This window comes from Dermochelys coriacea, chromosome 5, assembly GCF_009764565.3.
Source record: "Dermochelys coriacea isolate rDerCor1 chromosome 5, rDerCor1.pri.v4, whole genome shotgun sequence".
NCBI lineage: Eukaryota > Metazoa > Chordata > Testudines > Dermochelyidae > Dermochelys > Dermochelys coriacea.
In genome coordinates, this window is record NC_050072.1 from 27,723,971 (window position 1) to 27,744,763 (window position 20,793).

General features: G+C 41.0%; 1 protein-coding gene across 2 annotated transcripts in view; it reads left to right on the forward strand.

Annotated features, from left to right (window-relative positions):
- EGFLAM (EGF like, fibronectin type III and laminin G domains) overlaps window positions 1-20,793 on the forward strand; it is a 126,340-nt gene that overhangs the window by 47,096 nt on the left and 58,451 nt on the right. For both annotated transcript variants that reach the window (XM_038402550.2, XM_038402551.2), the window contains exon 7: window positions 7,241-7,407. In XM_038402550.2, the coding sequence (XP_038258478.1) occupies window positions 7,241-7,407 (167 nt within the window). The remainder of the gene's footprint in view (window positions 1-7,240; window positions 7,408-20,793) is intronic.

Genomic DNA, 20,793 nt, shown 5'->3' on the forward strand with positions numbered 1-20,793 from the left:
TCTGTTACCTTTTCAAAAAAGGAGATTAGGTTGATTTGGCACGATCTACCTTTTGTAAAACCATGTTGTATTTTGTCCCATTTACCATTGACTTCAATGTCCTTAACTAATTTCTCCTTCAAAATTTTTTCCAGGACCTTACAACTACAGATGTCAAACTAACTGGCCTGTAGTTACCCGGATCACTTTTTTTCCCTTTCTTAAAAATAGGAACTATATTAGCAATTCTCCAATCATTCGGTACTACTCCTGAGTTTACAGATTCATTAAAAATTCTTGCTAATGGGCTTGCAATTTCAGGTGCCAATTCCTTTAATATTCTTGGATGCAGATTATCTGGCCCCCCCGATTTAGTCCCATTAAGCTGTTTTAGTTTCGCTTCTACCTCAGATATGGTAATATCTACCTCTATATCCTCATTCCCATTTGTCATGCTTTCATCCAGATCATACCACTCGATCCATTGTCTACATCCAAGCGCTACAATATAACCGCATTTTCTCCAGCACCTCAGACAGAAACAAACACTTACAAGATCTCTATCATGCATTCCTACAACTACAATACCCACCTGCTGAAGTGAAGAAACAGATTGACAGAGCCAGAAGAGTACCCCAAAGTCACCTACTACAGGACAGGCCCAACAAAGAAAATAACAGAACGCCACTAGCCATCACCTTCAGCCCCCAGCTAAAACCTCTCCAACGCATCATCAAGGATCTACAACCTATCCTGAAGGATGACGCATCACTCTCACAGATCTTGGGAGACAGGCCAGTCCTTGCTTACAGACTGCTCCCCAATCTGAAGCAAATACTCACCAGCAACCACACACCACACAACAGAACCACTAACCCAGGAACCTATCCTTGCAACAAAGCCCGTCGCCAACTCTGTCCACATATTTATTCAGGGGACTCCATCATAAGGCCTAATCACATCAGCCGCACTATCAGAGGCTCGTTCACCTGCGCATCTACCAATGTGATATATGCCATCATGTGCCAGCAATGCTCCTCTGCCATGTACATTGGTCAAACTGGACAGTCTCTACGTAAAAGAATGAATGGACACAAATCAGACGTCAAGAATTATAACATTCAAAAACCAGTTGGAGAACACTTCAGTCTCTCCGGTCACTCGATTACAGACCTGCGGGTGGCTATCCTTCAACAAAAAAACTTCAAAAACAGACTCCAACGAGAGACTGCTGAATTGGAATTAATTTGCAAACTGGATACAATTAACTTAGGCTTGAATAGAGACTGGGAATGGATGAGTCCTTACACAAAGTAAAACTATTTCCCCATGGTATTTCTCCCTCCCACCCCACCCCCCACTGTTCCTCTGATATTCTTGTTAACTGCTGGAATTAGCCTACCTTGCTTGTCACCATGAAAGGTTTTCCTTCTCCCCTCCCCCCCCCCGCTGCTGGTGATGGCTTATCTTAAGTGATCACTCCCCTTACAGTGTGTATGATAAAACCCATTGTTTCATGTTCTCTGTGTGTGTATATCAATCTCCCCTCTGTATTTTCCACCAAATGCATCCGATGAAGTGATCTAGCTCACGAAAGCTTATGCTCAAATAAATTTTAGTCTCTAAGGTGCCACAAGTACTCCTTTTCTTTTTGCTCATATGTAGAGTATTTTTTCATGGCAAATATGAGTTCCCTATAATTTTTGTTTATTTACTGTGTATAGGAGCATTACAACTAATATTTTGCAGGTCTGTGCTTGTTACTTGGGCGAAGTAAAAACATGGCTTAAAAGGGCTGAGAACTATAAAATTTGGATTATTAGCAGATGTTTTATTCTACTAAATTATTCCCAGCTCACTTAAAAAGAAAGTTCAAGTGCTTATGAATTTGTAGGTTTCAGAGTAGCAGCCGTGTTAGTCTGTATTCGCAAAAAGAAAAGGAGTACTTGTGGCACCTTAGAGACTAACAAATTTATTAGAGCAAAATGCATCCGATGAAGTGAGCTGTAGCTCACGAAAGCTTATGCTCTAATAAATTTGTTAGTCTCTAAGGTGCCACAAGTACTCCTTTTCTTTTTATGAATTTGTAGTTCTTTACAGTTCAAAGGTTTCTTTTTTAAAATTCAATCAAACATTAGATTATGTTATAAAGTAGCAACACAAAAGTTAGACACACGCACAGGACAAAATTCAGCTCTTAGTGAAATCTGCCCAATCCTACTGATTTGTACCATGTGGCTTATTATATTTTAAAACATCTCTGTTTGACTTTGTTCTTCATGTTGGCCAAATTCTGCACTCAGTTACACCATGCTTCTCCATACACTGCTTTGGAGTTGCACTGCTGTAACTTAAGAGCAGAAAATGGCCCTCTAAGTCTTCTGGTTTCCTCATAGACAGGTATATTGTATTGAGCTCTCTGATGAGGGTCAGATTTATACACAGTATTGTAGCACAGAGGGCTATTCCCAGTGTGTCAAGGGAAAGGAAACATAGCTGTGTGAAGTGATTGTAGAACCAGTGGTGAGCTGGAGCCGGTTCGCACCAGTTCACGTGAACCGGTTGTTAAATTTTGAAGCCGGTTTAGAACCGGTTGTTAAAGAATACAAGGAACCAGACAGTGTGCTGTGAGGCAACTAGAAAGCTTTTGAATGCTTTAACAAGAAAACTCTTAAGCACATGGTTAACTTTAGGCAATTTTTACTCATCCGGCGGCACTCCGGGTCTTCGATGAAACTTCGGCGGCGGGTCCTTCAGTGCTGCCGAAGACCCGGAGCAAGTGAAGGGACCGGTTCTTCACCTTTTGGCAGCTCATCACTGTGTAGAACTGATTACTCTCTCAGTGAGCCTTACTGATGTAAAAGTTGACATAAACTGAACTTTTATGTAGGACATTTCTAAACCCCAAAGAACAAGAAAACATTGAAGTTGGCTCACTAAACATAGTGAGCTGAGTTTATCACAAATGTTTCTCTATCCATCTGTTTGCCATTTTATCATGTTGTATTGATTTGTTAATACAAAGGACAGGCTGGAAAGTAAAGGTCAAGTGATAAATCTCTCTGTTTTTAACTGCATACATTTAGTGTTTTGAAGACTCTTCCTCTGTTATTGTTTCTCTGGAAGGAAGGCCTGCAAAAGGCAATTAGAAAAAGTCAACAGTAGCCTAGGATCTTTGGAGACTGAACATATCTCTGCAATCCACTCTCAGCAAGCTATGTCTCCACATGGTTTCTCCTTTTAGATGTGTGTATTCCCGTTCTGGTGCATATGGTAGCTATATCCATTGTATTATATCCACAAGGCTATTTTTAATTGGCAGGAATTATTTGTATTATTATTAGATCAAATGAGACTTGTACTGGAAAACTGAGATTGCTATTGAGAAGTATATAAAGAAAAGGCATCAGCACTCTTTAATTTGAAAAATGTTGCGTGTTTTCATTTTGGTCATTTGGCCCAGGCATGGAAAGTAGAGTGGGGAACTGGTTATCGTTTCCAAGGCTTCCCCCTGCTTCTTGCTTAGAGGAAATTTCTTTTGGCTTCCCTGTCTAACATGATAAACGTGCTATTGAGATGGATTTAAAGCAATATTTTTAGCTGAATCGTCACATCTTGTGCATTTCTGTGAAGGGTTTATTTTTTAATTTTTTTAACTGATTTCTCCTTGCGGCACCCAGTGAGACAATCAAATATTCACATTGCCAGCTCTTGGGTTATGCCCTAAGCAGGATGCAGGTAATAGTTGCAAACTCTTGCTTTATTAATGCACCCACCCTTCTAGCACAAAAGACATAAAAGCCTGGATAATTCGATAAATCTTGTATTGACTAATAAAACGTAGGGTAACTTTCTGTTCCCTGCAGTTACAAATAAACAAGAAATGCAAAATGCCTGTTTTGTGCTATAATTTTCATTAGAAGACTGCTGGAGATATTTGCAGCTAGTCCTCTGTAAACAATAGTAGATTCAGGGAGCACTTGGAGGTTATTTCCTGCAATAAATATCAGAAGGACATCTTAGTAAAGGACACCAGGATAATTTTATTTTGAAGGTCATTTCTTTCCCTTTTTTATTTTCAGATACTTTAATCTGAGTTTCTTTGAGCTGGCTTTATGTTTAAATTTCTGGGTTTTTACATTTGTTTACTTCCTTCCTTCCATTATGTTTTCTCTTTGTGGTACAAGTTAACTCTTATGAAGAGTGGGGACTGTGTCAAAATATCAGACTAGCTCCCCTAAGGTCAATTACAGAACAGGGAGATGCAATGCATGCTTCCCTTCCAAAAAAATTCATTACATATAAATGTTAATACATCTAGTTTCTCTGGAACTTTTGTTTGGGCCGTATTCTCAAGTGAATGATCCCACTGATTTCAGCTGGTCTGTTCATACGAATAAGGCAAGCAGGATTTGGCTTTTGCTTTCAGTATGATTAAGGCTAAGATTTAGTCACAGGTATTTTTGGTAAAAGTCATGGACAGGTCACGAGCAATAAATAAAAATTCATGGCCTGTGACCAGTGTTCCCTCTAATTTTTCCCACGCATGTGCAGAATGAATTTTGTTATGTGCACCAATATGGAGGTGATGTGTGACACATCACCTCCATATTGGTTCACATAATAAATCTCGTGGTGGGGGTGGGGCCGAGGGGTTTGGAATGTGGGAGGGGACTCAGGGCCGGGGATGAGGGGCAGAGGGTTGGGGTGTGGGTGGGTGAGGGTTCTGGCTGGGGGTGCAGGCTCTGGGGTAGGGCCAGGGATGAGGGGTTTGGAGTGCAGGCTGCTCGGGGGCTACGGCGGGGAGAGAGGACTCCCTGCAGCTCTCTCTCCCTGCAGCTGCACCTGGGCTGGGGGTTGGGGGAAGGCATCTCTCCCCTGGACATGGCAAGTCCGGGGCAGGTCCATGCGGGGCTGAGTTGGGGCTGTGGGAGGGACGCCTCTTCCCCCGGCCACAGCAAGTCCAGTCAGATCCGTGCTGGGGAAGAGGCATCTCTCCCGCTGCAGCCCTAAGCCCCTGTGCGGGGCTTAATAGGTAGCTGTGCAGTAGCGCAGATTAGAGGGAATTTAGCTTGTGACCTGTCCATGACTTTTACCAAAAATTCCCCTCACTAGATCTCTACTTTTGAGGCCCTGGTGCTCCTGCTGGGGGAGGCCCTGCTCCAGTGCTGCGTGTTGACTGCCCCCGACAGTTGCTCCTGGGGACCGCTCTCCGGACGGCCTCCGGGCACCCCTGGAGCCGCTGCTCCATCCGCACAGGGACTGTTGCTGCTCGGGCGGTCCCCGGAGTCAGCCACTCCAGCTGCTCAGGCACTCCCCGGGGTCGCCTGAATGCGGTCCCCAGAACCAGCGCGGTCCCCAGAACCAGCTGCTGCTCGTACAGCCCCCGGAACCAACTGTCTGCGGTGTGGCTGGCCGGTGTGGCTGGCCCTGGGGACTGCTGGAGCAGCTGGCCCCAGGTTGCTCCAGCAGTGGCAGGTGCAGCTGGCCATGGGGTGCCTGAGAAGCTGGCCCTGGGGCCAGCTTCTCATGCAGCTCTGAAGTCAGCTGTACCAACCGCTGCGGAAGTCATGGAGGTTGCAGAAAGTCACGGAATCCATGACTTCTGTGACCTCCATGAAATAATCGCAGCCTTAAGTATGATTCAAGATTTAACTAGCCATCTCCTAGGAGCAATGATGGGAATTGTATTACTTGTTACTGACTCCACATACCTAGAACAGATTTTTCTTTCCCACCATTATTACTCCAGATTTACACTGATGTGTCTGAGAGAAGAATTTGACCCCCAGTTTTCCAATGGAGACTTGTTAATGGACACTTAATCATAAAGCAAAACAATCATTTTCAATTTCGATTCTGATCGTGGTTACACCAGTGTGAGTCAGGAGTAACTCCATTGACATCAAGTTGCAAAATTTTACTAAACAGATCAGAATTTTGCCTGATGTGCCAAAGTGCCACACTGTAGATTCAAATGTAGTATTTGAATGTCCTATTAAGATATCCACATTTGAAAATTGTGCTCACAAAATCCATACAAAAGGCTAGGAAAAGAAGGGGGGAAATATATAGCACACTTGAATTGAGAAACAGGCCTCTAAATGATCTCATAATAATTATGAAAAATTAGAAAAAAAAATTTCCGCATACACTGTTTTTGATTCTACCACCCTTACTTATGCTGAGTAGCATTACTTCACATGAGTAGCATTACTTCACATGAGGCTTTAATAGAGCAACTTTCATGAGTAAATGCTTTCCACTGTGGTGTGCAGACTCGCTTCTACGTACTTTCTAGCCCCACAAACAGCTTGAAGACTTTCTGGTAAAGCATTGTGTGCAATTTTATTTACAGTGGTTATTTACAGTTAAAGGGATCTGGGGGTCATAGTGGATCACAAGCTAAGTAGGAGTCAACTGTATAACACTTGTAAAAAGCAAACCTAATTCTGGGATGTATTAGCAAGGGTGTTGTAAGAAGACATGACAATTCTTCCGCTCTACTCCATGCTGATTAGACCTCAACTGGAGTATTTTATCCAGTTCTGGGTGCCACATTTCAGGAAAGATGTGGACAAACTGGAGAAAGTTCAGAGAAGAGCAGCAAAAACGATTAAAGGTCTAGAAAACATGACCTATGAGGGGAGAATGAAAAAAAATGGGTTTGTTTAGTCTGGAGAAGAGAAGACTGAGAGGGGACATAGTAAGTATATAAAAGACTGTTACAAGGAGGAGGGAGAAAAATTGTTCTCCTTAACTTCTGAGGATAGGACAAGAAGCAATTAGCTTAAATTGCATCTTAAGTTGGATAGAAAAAACTTCCTGTCAGGGTAGTTAAGCACTGGAATAAATTGCCTAGGGAGGTTGTGGAATCTCCATCTTTGGAGATTTTTAAGAGCAGGCTAGACAAACGCCTGTCAGGGATGGTCTACTGTAGATAATACTTAGTCCTGTCACGAGTGCAGGGGACCAGACTAGATGACCTCTCGAGGTTCCTTGCAGTCCTGTGATTCTTTCCCACCATCTTTACAGACACTGCAGCCTCAGCCCAACAGTAAAATAGAGCTCTCGGCTCCTGGGGCAAGGAGGAGAGAGGTCTCGAATGGCTCTGACTCTCTATAGGCCCCGGCTCTGCCCGGCCCACTTCCCCTGCCCTTTGTACTTCCTTCCTCATTATTTTGTATATTTCTGGACAGTTTAAAGGCAATTAATATGTACAGCTAACTATGCTTATTTATGATCTTGTTTTTAATCCTAGGCCAGACCTTGACAGCAACTGGACAGTAATAAAAGAGCAGATCCAGATGGAATCCATGGTTCTAAAAGGACTTATTCCAAACACCAAGTACCAATTTGCAATCAGAGCAGCGAATTCCTATGGATCCAGCTTATCCAGCAGTCCAAGCGACATTATCCGAACATTCAGTGAGTAGCACACCTTTTCTTTATTAAGGCTACCCTAAAAGTGCAGTTTTTAAAAGATCAGAGTTGTAAGGAACTCTCATTGAACACCAAAGCACACAAGCACCCTGAACCTGGCACCACATGTGCTTCCTTTTGAGGTTTGCAGAATTCTGTGAAAGTTGAGCCACTAGTAAGATTCTGTGAGGCTACAGGCAAAAGCAGTCTCATGCTGTTCCCAGGCTCCACAGGTCATTGCCAGATATTTTTGGATCACTACTTACTGACTTTTGTGTCAACTTCATACAGAATTGATAAGTGAATGTCACAGGGAGAATTAAGACAGACAAGTTTATTGCTCACCTTTTTTGCAGTTCTTTAAAATTGAATTGTGTATATTGCATACATAATTCAAACAACTCAAAAAGACCAAAGCAAATCTATAGTGCTATGTGAGAAGGACTGAGGATCTTGCTCTTTTAAGCACAGATACAGGACTATTAGTATGAACACATAAATATACCTTTTTGATTGGAAACTGCATGGAGAAGGTTGCATTTTAGGCAGAACTGCATTCAAACACCATTTAAATAATCACCCACTACCCGGTCTTCCTATAAATGTTGTTTGTTTGTGGGTTTTTTGAGGGGGGATTTTAATAACCCCATACATCCAGCTGCCTTTAAGCACCTACAGTCTTCACAGTCAGAAAGGAGGGCTGGGAACTTCCAAGAAGAATCAAGTTTAAAATATCTTTAAACAGGATGTTGTTAGACCTATAGAGCAGATGTGGCCAACCTGTGGCTCCGGAGCCACATGTGTCTCTTCAGAAGTTAATATGCAGCTCCTTCTATAGGCACCGACTCCGGGGCTGGAGCTACAGGCGCCAACTTTCCAGTGTGGTGGAGGGTGCTCACTGCTCAGCCCCTGCCTCTGCCACAGGCCCTCGCATATGTATGGGAATGAAAATTGTCTGTAATTAAATTATTACAAAAGGCCAAATGATATTGGGGGATATAGTTGTGGTTTTAGGTCAGGCTTGTGTTTGGTGAGGCACAATAGCAGCAAACAGTGTAAATGTAGACCTCAGCTTTAGAGGTTGGTGTGGGTCTTACAGACTATATTTTTAACCCACTGAGGATTGATTTTCAAGTCCCTTAGCTTTATATCCTTACTTGTGAGTCCTTTCATTTTCTCATTAATTATCTCATTTCACTGTTAGTTTTGCTTTTCACTCCTTGGTCTTTTGCTTGCTGGTAAATTGGATCCCTTGAACTGTTTGTGCAGTGTTTATTTTCTGAGGCTGCTATACTTTAAGTTCAATTTTTGAACTGAATGTTCATGGAAACCTCTAAAGTATAGTATGCTCCATGGGATCCCTGATTCTTAGATCCCGAAGGGTCAGCTTCCTCCGCTTCAGACCCAGGTGTGTGCTCATCTATTTCCTGTTTATCTTTCAACATGAATGTCTGCATTCTTTTGTAAGAAAAGATAAAGTGTTTAGCTCTGCTAATAAGGATAGGATTGACTTCCTACTGGGCTTATTAATGCAATACTCAGCTAACAGTTTAATCGGCAAACCTAGTAGAGGCTATTTTCCTTTACAAGTCTGAAAACTGGAAGTTGCCTGTTTTGTAGAGAGCTAGCGCAATGGTTCTGTAGGGAATTGTTTGTATCAGAAAGGCTGGGGATACGTAGTGGGTCAAATTAATCCCTGGTGTAACTCCAGTGGCTTCTGTGGAGTTATTGTGCCAGGGATGTTTGGAGGGATCTGAAAAACTGATATTTTAAACCGGTAGCACATTGCACTGACTGAGCTTACTTCATCCTGATTGCCACAGGTGGTGGAAATTGTATCCCCTTTGCACCAGTTGGAACAGCTATGCATGAGGGGTTGTTCACCACTAGGGGAGGGCAGGAAATGTTTGGGAGCTCTGTTAGAGGAGAGCACCTTTCAAATTCAGACAAGATCCCAAAGGAGCCCCTCTTTCTAAAGTTCCCTTGGCCACTTCAGCCATATCCCTTGTCTGGCCAGTGCTGGTCATTTTGGGGGATGCATTGGTCAATTCCAGGACCCCTGCAGAGTGAGGATGTTGGTCACTGTGCACCACTACAATTCCCCACAGGGGGTGGGATGTGTGGAACTAGGGGTGCTGCACTCCCTGATTTGAAGTAATAATAACAACTGAATGCATGGCTTCCATCATTTACAGGGTTTACAGTTTTGTTCAGTGGTGTTCAGCACCCCCACTATATTGCTCCAGTGCCCCTGGCCCACACAGGCTGAAAAAGCTGCTGACAAAGCCAGTACATGTGAAAGCCTCCATTTGTTCTCTGTACCCGATGGCCAACAATGGTAACATCCTCCTAGAGTCTGCTGGGCTGAGACTTTCAAAGATTAAAAATGGCTCATAGGCAACCAATTTCCATTTGAAGGTCAGTGAGAGTTGGCTACTTAACTGCCATTTGTGCCATTGAAAATCTCTTCTATGTCTCCAGTGCCTATCAGCTCCAATGTCCAGTGCAAGGGCAAAGTGATGTTCTGTTACCATCATTATCTATCATCCCTTGTACTGTCACTAGGGTTTATCAGTGGATTCTCCGATGCTGTGCATGCCCATTTTGTGCAACGTTCCTATATCTATACATACCAGTTTACTGCTATTCAGAATAATAATAGTAACTTAACTTACAGTGTCCAAGACACTCATAGAGATATTAATCATTAGATTTATTTAAACTGCCCAAGTTAAGTTTGTCTTTGCAATCATGCAAAAGTAGGGACCAAACAAGTTCAAAACCCTCCTTAGTTGGTCCTGGGAGTTAAAGGCAGGCTTTTTAATATGGACTAAGAATATAGCAATAAATGAACCCCAAACCATGTTTTGTAGGGAGAGAATTTAGACACTGAAAATATGTAGTTCTTTTTTTCCCCCCTGCTTCTGATGCTTACTTGACTACTGTTTACTCGTGTTCTAGAGAGTACCATGTTGCACTGGTACTTGGGATCCTAACTTATCCCATCACTTCCACATGATATTCCTTACCTCTCCCCCACTGCCACTTTTCCAATTTTAAGAATAGTTGTGCATGCACATATGATGCGACATGACCTCTGATTTGTAATTGTATAAAACAAGCGTTTAAATCTTTTTACAAAATGCATGTAAATTTTGTAATCTCTCATCTTACTTGGTAATAGAGCCGAGATTTAAATTATTACATAAATGTGTTCTTATACTGGAAACATGTTCACACTGTAGATTCAGGCACTACTCTCCTACTTACTGGTGCAATAATTTGAAAATTTACCAATAAGTGTAAATACTGCACTGTCCGCCTCCTGTAGCAAGAGTACACTAGCATTAGTACAACTGGCATGTTGTCTGATGCATTGTGCAAGAAGCCACCACAATATTATTCAGATTCAACACACAAAAACACATTGTTCACTCTTAGAGCTGATTGAAATTTTTGAAACTTACAGGTTTCCTGAATGGAATCTTTTTGTAGAAAAATTGTTGCTGTTTTTTGACCAGCTTATAGAATGATTTATATTTGTCCACAGTGCTGATGAAAATTTTTCTGGAAAAATGTTGAACATTTTCAACCAGTTCTGTCCGTTAGGAATTTAAACATGGCAGGAGCACGAAGCCACAAAGGAAGGAGTCTGAACTCATGTTGTTATCCTTATGTGCAGTAAATACTGACTTCTGAAAACTTTCAGGGATCAGGGCATCTTGCCAGCATACCCTGAAGGAAGATCAACTGTTTTAAACTGACAATGAACTAATGCGCATAATATTATTTAGACCATCTAATAGTCCTTCGCTACATGAGAGGATACCAGTCCTGCTTAGTGATGACTGCATCTACAGCTTGTACCTGTTTTCTCCATCTTTCGCTGTAGGCTATTGCCCAGAAGATACTCAGGTTCTAAATGCTAATTTGGGAATGTTGCACTTTCTGAATAACATTCCAGTCTGTTGAAATTGAGTGATGGGACTGACATGACATTAATCTGGAAAGAGTTGGGAAAACAACATTATTTCATTAGAAATCTGTACATGTAACTACAACAGGAAGGTGTGAATGAGTTAGCTGTCAGCACTGCCCAGTCCCTCAAATGCTCAGGCACAAAGTCAGGTACAGTATATATAAGACTTCTGATTTTACATTTTAACTGATTAAAAAAAAAACTATAAAACATCCACGAAAAGAAAGAGAAGTTGGTGTTTATCCAATAAACACGAGACCAACACTGGAAACAATCACTTGTGTATAAGGGCGTGTCTACATAGAACAGTAATGCATAGTATGGAGGTGTGATTTCTACAGCGCACTAATGTATTTCACATTAATTGGTCTGTGTGTAGACCCTGCTGGCGCACACTAAAGGCTTCCTAATGCACTTTAACATATTGCTGTTTGCATCAGCACAACATTAAACATTACAAAGATTTCTCATTACAGCAGCATATACTGTCATGTTTCATGTATATGATATACATTACAATCATATATAAATAGCTCTGAAAACTCCTGATTTTTGGACAGCCTACATAAAATTAAAAAATTGCTAAAAATATCCCCTGCCCCAATGAAATTAATAAACTCCAAAAACCAAAAGCCCTCAGTGTACATACACTGAACTTACAATACTTCATTACAGAGGTCTAACATGGCCAGAAGATGCACAGAAGTCTAACAGAACCCTCCAGCAAGCTCTGTTGGAAATCAGTAGAGATTTACAGGTAGTGAAATGCCCACCTCTATCTAGTTCACATCTGGCCATAGTTACCCGGACCCAATCGGCTGAAATAAAATATTAGCAGAAACTAGGATGGATTTATTTAAATCAAGTCAATTTGAATCACCAAGTGGAAAGCCTCAATTTAAATAACCAGTTTTAATCAACTTTTCCACTTGTACTTCAGTTATTTTCTGAACAAAGGTGCATTTCTTATTGGTTGATATAACCATTAAAACATGTTGATTTACAACTAAATAGAGCCTTTACACGGATTTGGTACATCTTTTTGCTATCTAGGAGGACACACTACGTACATTTATGTAAACAATGATATAGCTTAATATTTTCATATTCTTATTGTCCATTTTTAGTATGTTAGAGAATGATGAATGATATATTGCTTATTTACTAGATAATTAACTTTTTGCTCATGATTGGTGTCAAGCTGCACTAGAATGGTAACTGGAATTTAATTAAACACAACAAAACTGCAAATGAAATTTATTTTTATTAAACAACACAACCTTAACTATTTTGGATGCATAAACTTCAGTATTTTTCCATGAGCTGGAAAATAAGTTTACATGGTGGTTGGTGTCATAAATATTCATAACTTGAAAACTGAGGCAATCAGAGGTTAGATAGGGAGAAGCTATAAAATAAGAGAATGAAACCACCCAGGTGAGTTCAGTGGTGATGAGACACATGATGATGTCTCCTGGAGTCAGAGGCTGGGTCCTAGTGCCTGTCATGACTTTACCAATCTCTTGCACCTCGTCACACAGCCCCTGGGTCCCCACAGGATCAAGCCCTTAATACCATACATGACCTATTGTGCCATATTTATAAAGCTTGACCAGTTACATATTTTCCCCCTGTTTATTTCTTTAAATAGAAAAGCAACCTTTAACTCAAAGTTTTTGATAGAGGCTCATGGATTCAGCATATACATTTTCTAATTGAATGTTTTAAGATATTATAATAAGTTTAGGCCTTAACATATTTTGTGTTAAATTCAGATTTTGTTTAAAACAGGTTTATTTTTAAAAAGAAAAACTAGCTATAATTTAAATAACAAAATTAAAAAGTCAGATTTAAATTAAAAATTCCATATTTTTTTTCAGAAAAAAAATTGATTTTTATCCACCTGTTCCCCATACTATGCTGTATGTCCACCATGCTATATGCTGTGCTGTGCTGTGCTGGACCAGGTACATTTATACCTAGGGTGACCAGATGAAACAAAGAAATATTGGGACACATGGGAGAAGCAAAAAAAAAAAAAAGCAGCTGGAGTTGACAAAGAAAAAAAACACAAAACGCCGGAGCAGCCAAAGCTGCAATATCGGGACAAATGGCGTCCCGACCGTGCATCGGTCAGGACGCGGGACAAAGACCTAAAAATCAGGACAGTCCCAATTTTATCGGGACATCTCATCACCCTATGTACACCCATGTCCATACTGCTGCTGTACTGTTTCAGAGGCGGTATCCCAGGGTTCTGTGCATCACACAGAGACACTCTAGGAACTGCTTTGCTGTGTGCTCTTGGTACTTTCCCCATTCTTCATGCATTTGCAGATGCCAATTTGTGATCATATCTCCCCTCAGCTAAACTGGGTAGAAGACATGGAGCAATGGGATGATGATGTGGTTGTGGTTCTGCTCCTGCTCCTTATTGTGAGACAAATGTTTATGTAGTGGAGAAGGCTATCGGTGAGATGCTGGATGGAATTTGGGCAGAACTTTGTGACTTGTCGAAGATGGCTGACATTGAAGGTGAATGACAATTCATTCAGCTCCTATGGCACAGATATGCTGATTGCTGGTGTTGCCCAGGGTGGACCATTCCTTCTGGTGCAGAAGAACCAGCACAGTGTGGTGGGATCACATTGATTTGGAACCTGGGATGACCAGCAGTGGCTTCACAATGTCTGAAGGAGGAAATAGACCTTCATTGAGCTGCATGAAGATCTTGCACCACACCTCTGCATTGCCAGAACACTCAGTTCAGGGAAGTCATACAGGTGCAGAAGCAGGTGACTATAGCCCTGTGAAGCTGTCAACACCAAACTGCTATAGGTCCACTACAAACCACTTTGGGGTTGGAAACTCTACTGATGAGATCATGGTTGTGCAGGAGCCTCAAGTGTTTCCTGACACTGGGCTGGAGTTCACTCAGTGACCCCCCCAGCTCCAGACTCTGTGAAATTTTCTGGTACTGGTGTAGGTTCTTGCTGCTCTGGGTGAATTCGTGAAGGACAATGTATTCTGACTATACATTGATTAGCATCTGGGTGTGCCAGGGGGCTGCTCTGGGAGCAGGAGCTGTATTCACTTGTATGGATTAAAAGAGTGATCTTTTTAGATTGGGTAGGGTCAGGCAGAAAAGGGCTCAGTGCATTATGGGAATGGGGGCGTGGAGGACTATTGAAACTCAAGAACTTGTACATGCCCCTTACCCCCCTCCACACTGCACACTGGCAGGGGTATAGGGCCACAGCCTGAAGTATGTACTTATCTACACCCCTCAGGCATGCTAGCTTTCTCGCCCTCTACTCACCTTCAGACACATGCTTCTGGGGTTTAAGTGTGGACAATATGGGACTATGGTGGCACAACCATGCTCATGTACAGTTGCTAGTGTAGATGTAGCCTGAAATATCTTGATGGGATGGCATTTGTCCATGTGACAACTTTTTAATGCAGTTAAATGCAGGTGGTTAAGTTCCTAATACATTTGGATTTCTTTTAACTTTAGCCTTCAGTTTGTATTTCCTAGGTTTGCAATGTTTGTTTTGGGGATAATTACAATATTCTTATGATACTTCTTACCTGTAAAATACTAACAGGTATTTTAAGTCTTAATGCCAGTTCATCATATTTTTTGGTCTGGGAATATAAAATTAAATAAACCGTTTATATTATATAGTGACATGCATGCATGCGGTTGGCCAGATCCTGAGCGTTACCCCAAATGCATTTGAACGTATGTGTTTCTGCTCTATTGGAGGCTAACATAGAAGGAGCCCTCCACTCCTGCATGTATACCATGCATTCACAAAGCACCCTGATCTTCTATCTCATTTTCCTACTGTGTCACAAGCTGCTCTGATTGGTATTTATTTTTTAGAGTTCAGTAATTCCTATATTGTGTAAGGCACTTTCCAAACCCCAAGGAAGACATGGACCCTGCTGAAAGATTCACACGATCTGCCTACTTACCATGAAGTAAACAAGGCCTTGGACATTTAGGTGTTTCTGGGCCTGCTTCTGACAGATGCTGAACTCTTTACCCCTCCATCCCTCATCCCCCAGCTCCCACAGAATTCAATAGTATCTCTGCGTTAGGCTGTCTGTGAGTTACAGTGCACAATCACCTTAGCAAAGCTGACCCAATGTTCATTGGAATCAATGGAAAGTTTTCATTGACATTAGTGAGCATTGGATCAGGTGCTTATATCATCCTAGCAATGTCTGTACTCCAAATACATTAGTTACATTTAATGGCAATGTTTCAGCCAATGCAGGAAACTGTTGGAATTGCTTAATAAGAGAAAATTGTATTCTGAAGAGCTGATAACAGTGTCACTTGAGGTGACAGACCTCCCAGAATCCTTGCAAATAGAACATCTGGCCTTGATTACCTGCAGAGAATGTATTCATTATGTAATAATAAAATGTGGTTGGTTTTATGTTACAATTATCCACATGCAGAGAGGGGACAAAGGGAGACGTTAACCATGGATTCTCCTTGAATCCTAACTATATCTTGGTTTTTGTATTGGAAAGAATGGATGTAATATTTTGTTTTAGTTAATTGTATGGTATATTTTTGTATCTTTGTTCTGATTGTACAGCACCTAGCACAGGGGTGTCCTGGTCCATGACTGTGGCTCATAGTTGGTACAGTAATACAATAAATACATACAAATATTACCTTAATAACAGATGTAAAGATACTTCAGATATTTTTCATTGTATTTATTTTCCCAGTATATTAAAACACACTTTTTAGAGATGGCTCTGGGTGCATATACACTTTCTCAAAACCAACATATTTCAAATATCAAATGTAACAATTACAAAAATAATAAATTCTCCCACAGTATCAAATAAGCAACGTAGCCTCACCTGCTGCTCTTGTGCCCTTGCCCCTATGCTGCAGCCTGGGAAAACAGATGGAATTTTCACTATGGCCTGGAGGTCAACAGTCTTGGGCTTCATCATACCAGCGGGGAAAGTGCATTCCACTCAGGGCTTTTCACTGCAAATATTTTTCCACCTGCCTTCTAGGGCAAACATTTCAAAAGTGTCCACTAATTCTGGGTGCATCACTTTTTCAGGGACCAGCCATCTCAAGCTGGCTACTTGCAAAATGAATTGCACCAAAAATCAGCTGCCCCTTTTGAAAAAGGGTGGCCCAGATATTTAAACCTGGAGTGTCTAGTCTGAACTCATCTGAACTCATACACAGTGAAAGAGGCAATCTTTCAGGTAGTTAGGACCCAAGCCATGACGTGAATGTTTCATTTTAAAAGTAATAAATACACTTTCCATTCGTACAGAACCTTTTGCCCAAAAATCTCTCAGTGTTTTACAAAGGTGGATTAGTATTATTGTCCACATTATGTAGATAGGTTTCAGAGAAGCAGCCGTGTTAGTCTGTACTCGCAAAAAGAAAAGGAGTATTTGTGGCACCTTAGAGACTAACAAATTTATTAGAGCATAAGCTTTCGTGAGCTACAGCTCAATTCATCGGATGCATTTTTTTTCCACCAAATGCATCCGGTGAAGTGAGCTGTAGCTCACAAAAGCTTATGCTCTAATAAATTTGTTAGTCTCTAAGGTGCCACAAGTACTCCTTTTCTTATTATGTAGATAGGAAAAGTAAGCCAGTGTTTTCTCTAAGTGAATCATTGACAGGAATAGGATTCAGTCTCCTGATCATTAGACAAAGCTGCCTTCCATATATTTTGATGTTAGAACTATGTGATCCTCTGAATTGAGTAAGTTTGCGGCACCTACATTTAACAAAACTACTTTGAAGCACTTTGCAATCTAGTTCCTACATAATTCTGCTTGTGTTGATCAATATGCCCGTGGCTGCTAAATTGGCAATAACTGTTTGTGCTGATTCCTATTTATTTTGAAAAGATTTCTTTGGTATAACTTAATCCCTGGTTATTTGGAGAGAGGCTGTTTTATGTCTATGACTCCCTGCAGGTTTTTCAATTAATTATGGGACAGGATTACAAGGCTGGTAGAGGGTCTTAGATGGGCTTCATCTCCTTGCACACTGGAGCACTGATGTAATGAAATATATAACATGTTTTTAGTCTCTGTAGTCATTGTTTTGGTATTCACAAAGCACAGCTTGGTTTAATCATTCCTGATTTGCCACCCATTATATGGTGAGCTCTTTGCTAGAGCTATGCAGTGCTCCTAATACATCAGCCAGCACATGATTTCTCTTTAAAATACTCCTCTTAACTTTTGTCTTCTGGTTATTTTATATTTGGTTGCCTCACATGTGGGTATCATGTCATATCATATGATCCATGATGTGAACAGAAAACTCAGTGGGATAGAAGATGGTCTCATCTTGATGTGTGAGAATTCACCCCTGCAAATCTAGACACAGCAAGAAAAGGCTATACCTCCCAGTTTTTGTATTTGTGTTTACCACTGCTTTACCTGAGTCATGCACAGATCAGCAGGTAGAGTAATAAGTTACTTGTGCCAGCTGTGACTATCTGGCCTTCTGCTGAGCTTTTCCTTTCCATGTGGACCAAGCACCCACTTAAAGTTTTCCTTACGATGTTTGGTTGTTCTGAAAAACAAGTTTCTGTTCATTGTCAAGTTTGGGTCAAATCCTGCAGTTGTTTCAGGATCCCATTGATCAGCAGGCGATTTTCCTAAGAATTTGGCCCTGTATGAGTAGCAATAGAGGGTTGGGGTAGGGTAATCTTAGCCAAATGAGAGACCTGTAAGTATGGGGGCCCCTAAGATGCTCCTGTCCCCGTACTGCCAAACTTCCACATTCTCTCATTAAGTAAAACACAAAACCAACCAGAAGAAGGGCTTTGAAGCAACTTTTTTTTTTGACAGCCATAATAACCCATATCTTCTTTGTTCTTCTTCCCAGGCTTTACATGTTGTGTCTGCTCAATACATTAAAAAGCATTGGCAAGGTAAAACATTTCATCTCTTTTGTGCTTCACATTGACATGGAACATTGTGATCCAAAACCCCAAAAAGATACACACACTGCCCTCAGAATTGGGCATCTTTTCTAAGTCAGTGACCCTAACTCTGTTCTCATTAAAACTGGTGTCACTCAGGAATAATTCCATTGTGGTCAGTGGAGTTACACTAGTGCAAAACTAGCATGGAGTCAATACCATGCCTACTGAGTATGTATCTGGAGGCCAAAGAGGGCTCTAACCTTTTTCCTGTGTGTGATAGTAGGAAGGAGTCTGCTTTCTTTCTTTTCATTTTATTCCAAGTCAACTTCTGCTATCCTTACTCAGCCAAAACTCCCATTTAAATCGGTGGAAATTTGCTTGAGAAAGGAGGGAGTGTCGCAGGATCTGCCCTTTTATGAATAATTCTTATGTAGTCTGCGACCTTTGAATTAGAAAAGGTCTGGTACATATGTTAGATATTTTGAATACAGTTTTGATCACATCCCAAGTCATGACTGGTACCATGGTTCCATGTTTCTCTCCACCACTCTCCCCAGTTTTATGACCTATCAACGAATGAGAGGAGTATTGCCTGACCTGGATTGACTTTGAAACAGCTACAGACACACTAAATAACACTCTTTTAGAAAGGCAAGCTGTCCCTAGTGAAATTACAGATCTGACATAAAAGCAAAGATATTCCAATGGACTGAGATTGCCTAGATCCAGGGTGAGTGGATGAGAATACTGGCTAATCATATGCTCAATTTCATTCAAACCAAGCCCACGTATAATGCAGATTTCACTTATAATGTTGCTGCTGTGGGTATTATTATTTCCTTAATTTCTGTTGCACACTGATTCTTTTGCCGACACTCATTATGTCTCATAAAACATAATTTGCCAGTGGTATAGAGTGGGGAAGGAGGACAGCCAGCCAGTGATTGCTCTTTGTTTGAGGTAAAAGCTGGGTGCCTACCTAACTATGATTAAAGTCTGCTCACCCTACTAAAATGATTAACCCCACTGACTGCTCACATGAGTACTGGGAGTAGAAGCTTTCACCAATATTTTTATAATAGATATTTGTCTACTCCCACAATGAAAGTGGGATTGGGCCCAATATATATTTCTCTCTTTAACTATAGTAATCATCTCTTTCTGAATACATACTGGGGGACAAATTCTATTCTCACTGACACCATTGTCAATACCATTATTTCAGTAATTTACATGGTGCAACGGAAAGCAGAATTTAGCCCTTTAACAAAAAACACATGAGTGTATTCTGAGTGTGTGCGTGACTAGTTAACCTTGAACTTTTACCAAACTATTAGGAGCTGAAAGGCATATTATAAACTCAGCAGAGCTACATTTCTAAGATGTAACTCATTTATACTAAATACTTCTAGTTAATATAGGGCTGATGTAACATCTTATTTATAGATAGATATAGATAAGGTTGGATTAAAAGCCTTGCACCTTTTCTACAATTATTTGGTCTGGAAACACAGATGACTCATTATCTCCGCCAGAATTGCTCCCTAATTATGGTGAGTGCTAATATAACAGCTTCTACCCATAAATAAAACTAGTACCTAGCATATCATGGTCTGCCTTTGGATTGGTAAAGTAGCAGCATGAATATATATCTGGTGAGCATATGTTTAATTTCATAACTGTCTGCAGCCAGAGTTTCTGGTTTGTTGGTGCAGCGGCAGAAAGAGACACCACTTGTGCTAATCATTGTCTGCAAAAAGCTCTGTGCTTGAACTGGCATTTCCCCCTCTGGACTTTAGGTCACTGAGATTCTTTTGCTGTTCCCACACTGCAAGAGGAGTTCATTAGCCAGAACTAGACAAGTACAATCTACGTGATAATGCTGAATGCCTCAGCTCACACTGTGCCTACTGCAGGTCCTTTCAGTCGTGTTATTTTTGATCAATTCTATCATTTTGCTCAGTGGAGGAAATTAAGGCCTCTGTGCTATAAGATGGTTGGTTGTTTTTTTCATGTTGGCAGCGATCCCTGGTACTGTGCTCTCCTTCAGCAGGTGTTCTTTGGCTGGACAGGCTTTGTAATGTAAATTACTAGCTCTAACTAGAGAGAGTACAGGTAGTCCTAAAACAAGCAAGCACACACATTCAACCCACACAGAGACTTGGCAAAGCATGGATCAGCAGTGGTAGCTTAAATGGCCAATTAAGGACCTAGCATTATAGGGTGTGCTTACATTGAGAATACATGTAAAAATGTCTCCAAACTGGTTGTTTTTGTGAGAAAATTATTTTGTGAAAAAAGCAAATCTATGAAAACACTACTGGTGCATTAGTTACTAAATCCCTAGTACTTTAAACCACTGTTAAAAAATAATAAGATTTGTTTGTAATGCCTAATGTCTATCCTGTTAAAAGTTGTTGGCCAGGATAACCTATTGTCATTGTTTGTCTAGTATTAGTGGTGGGCTTG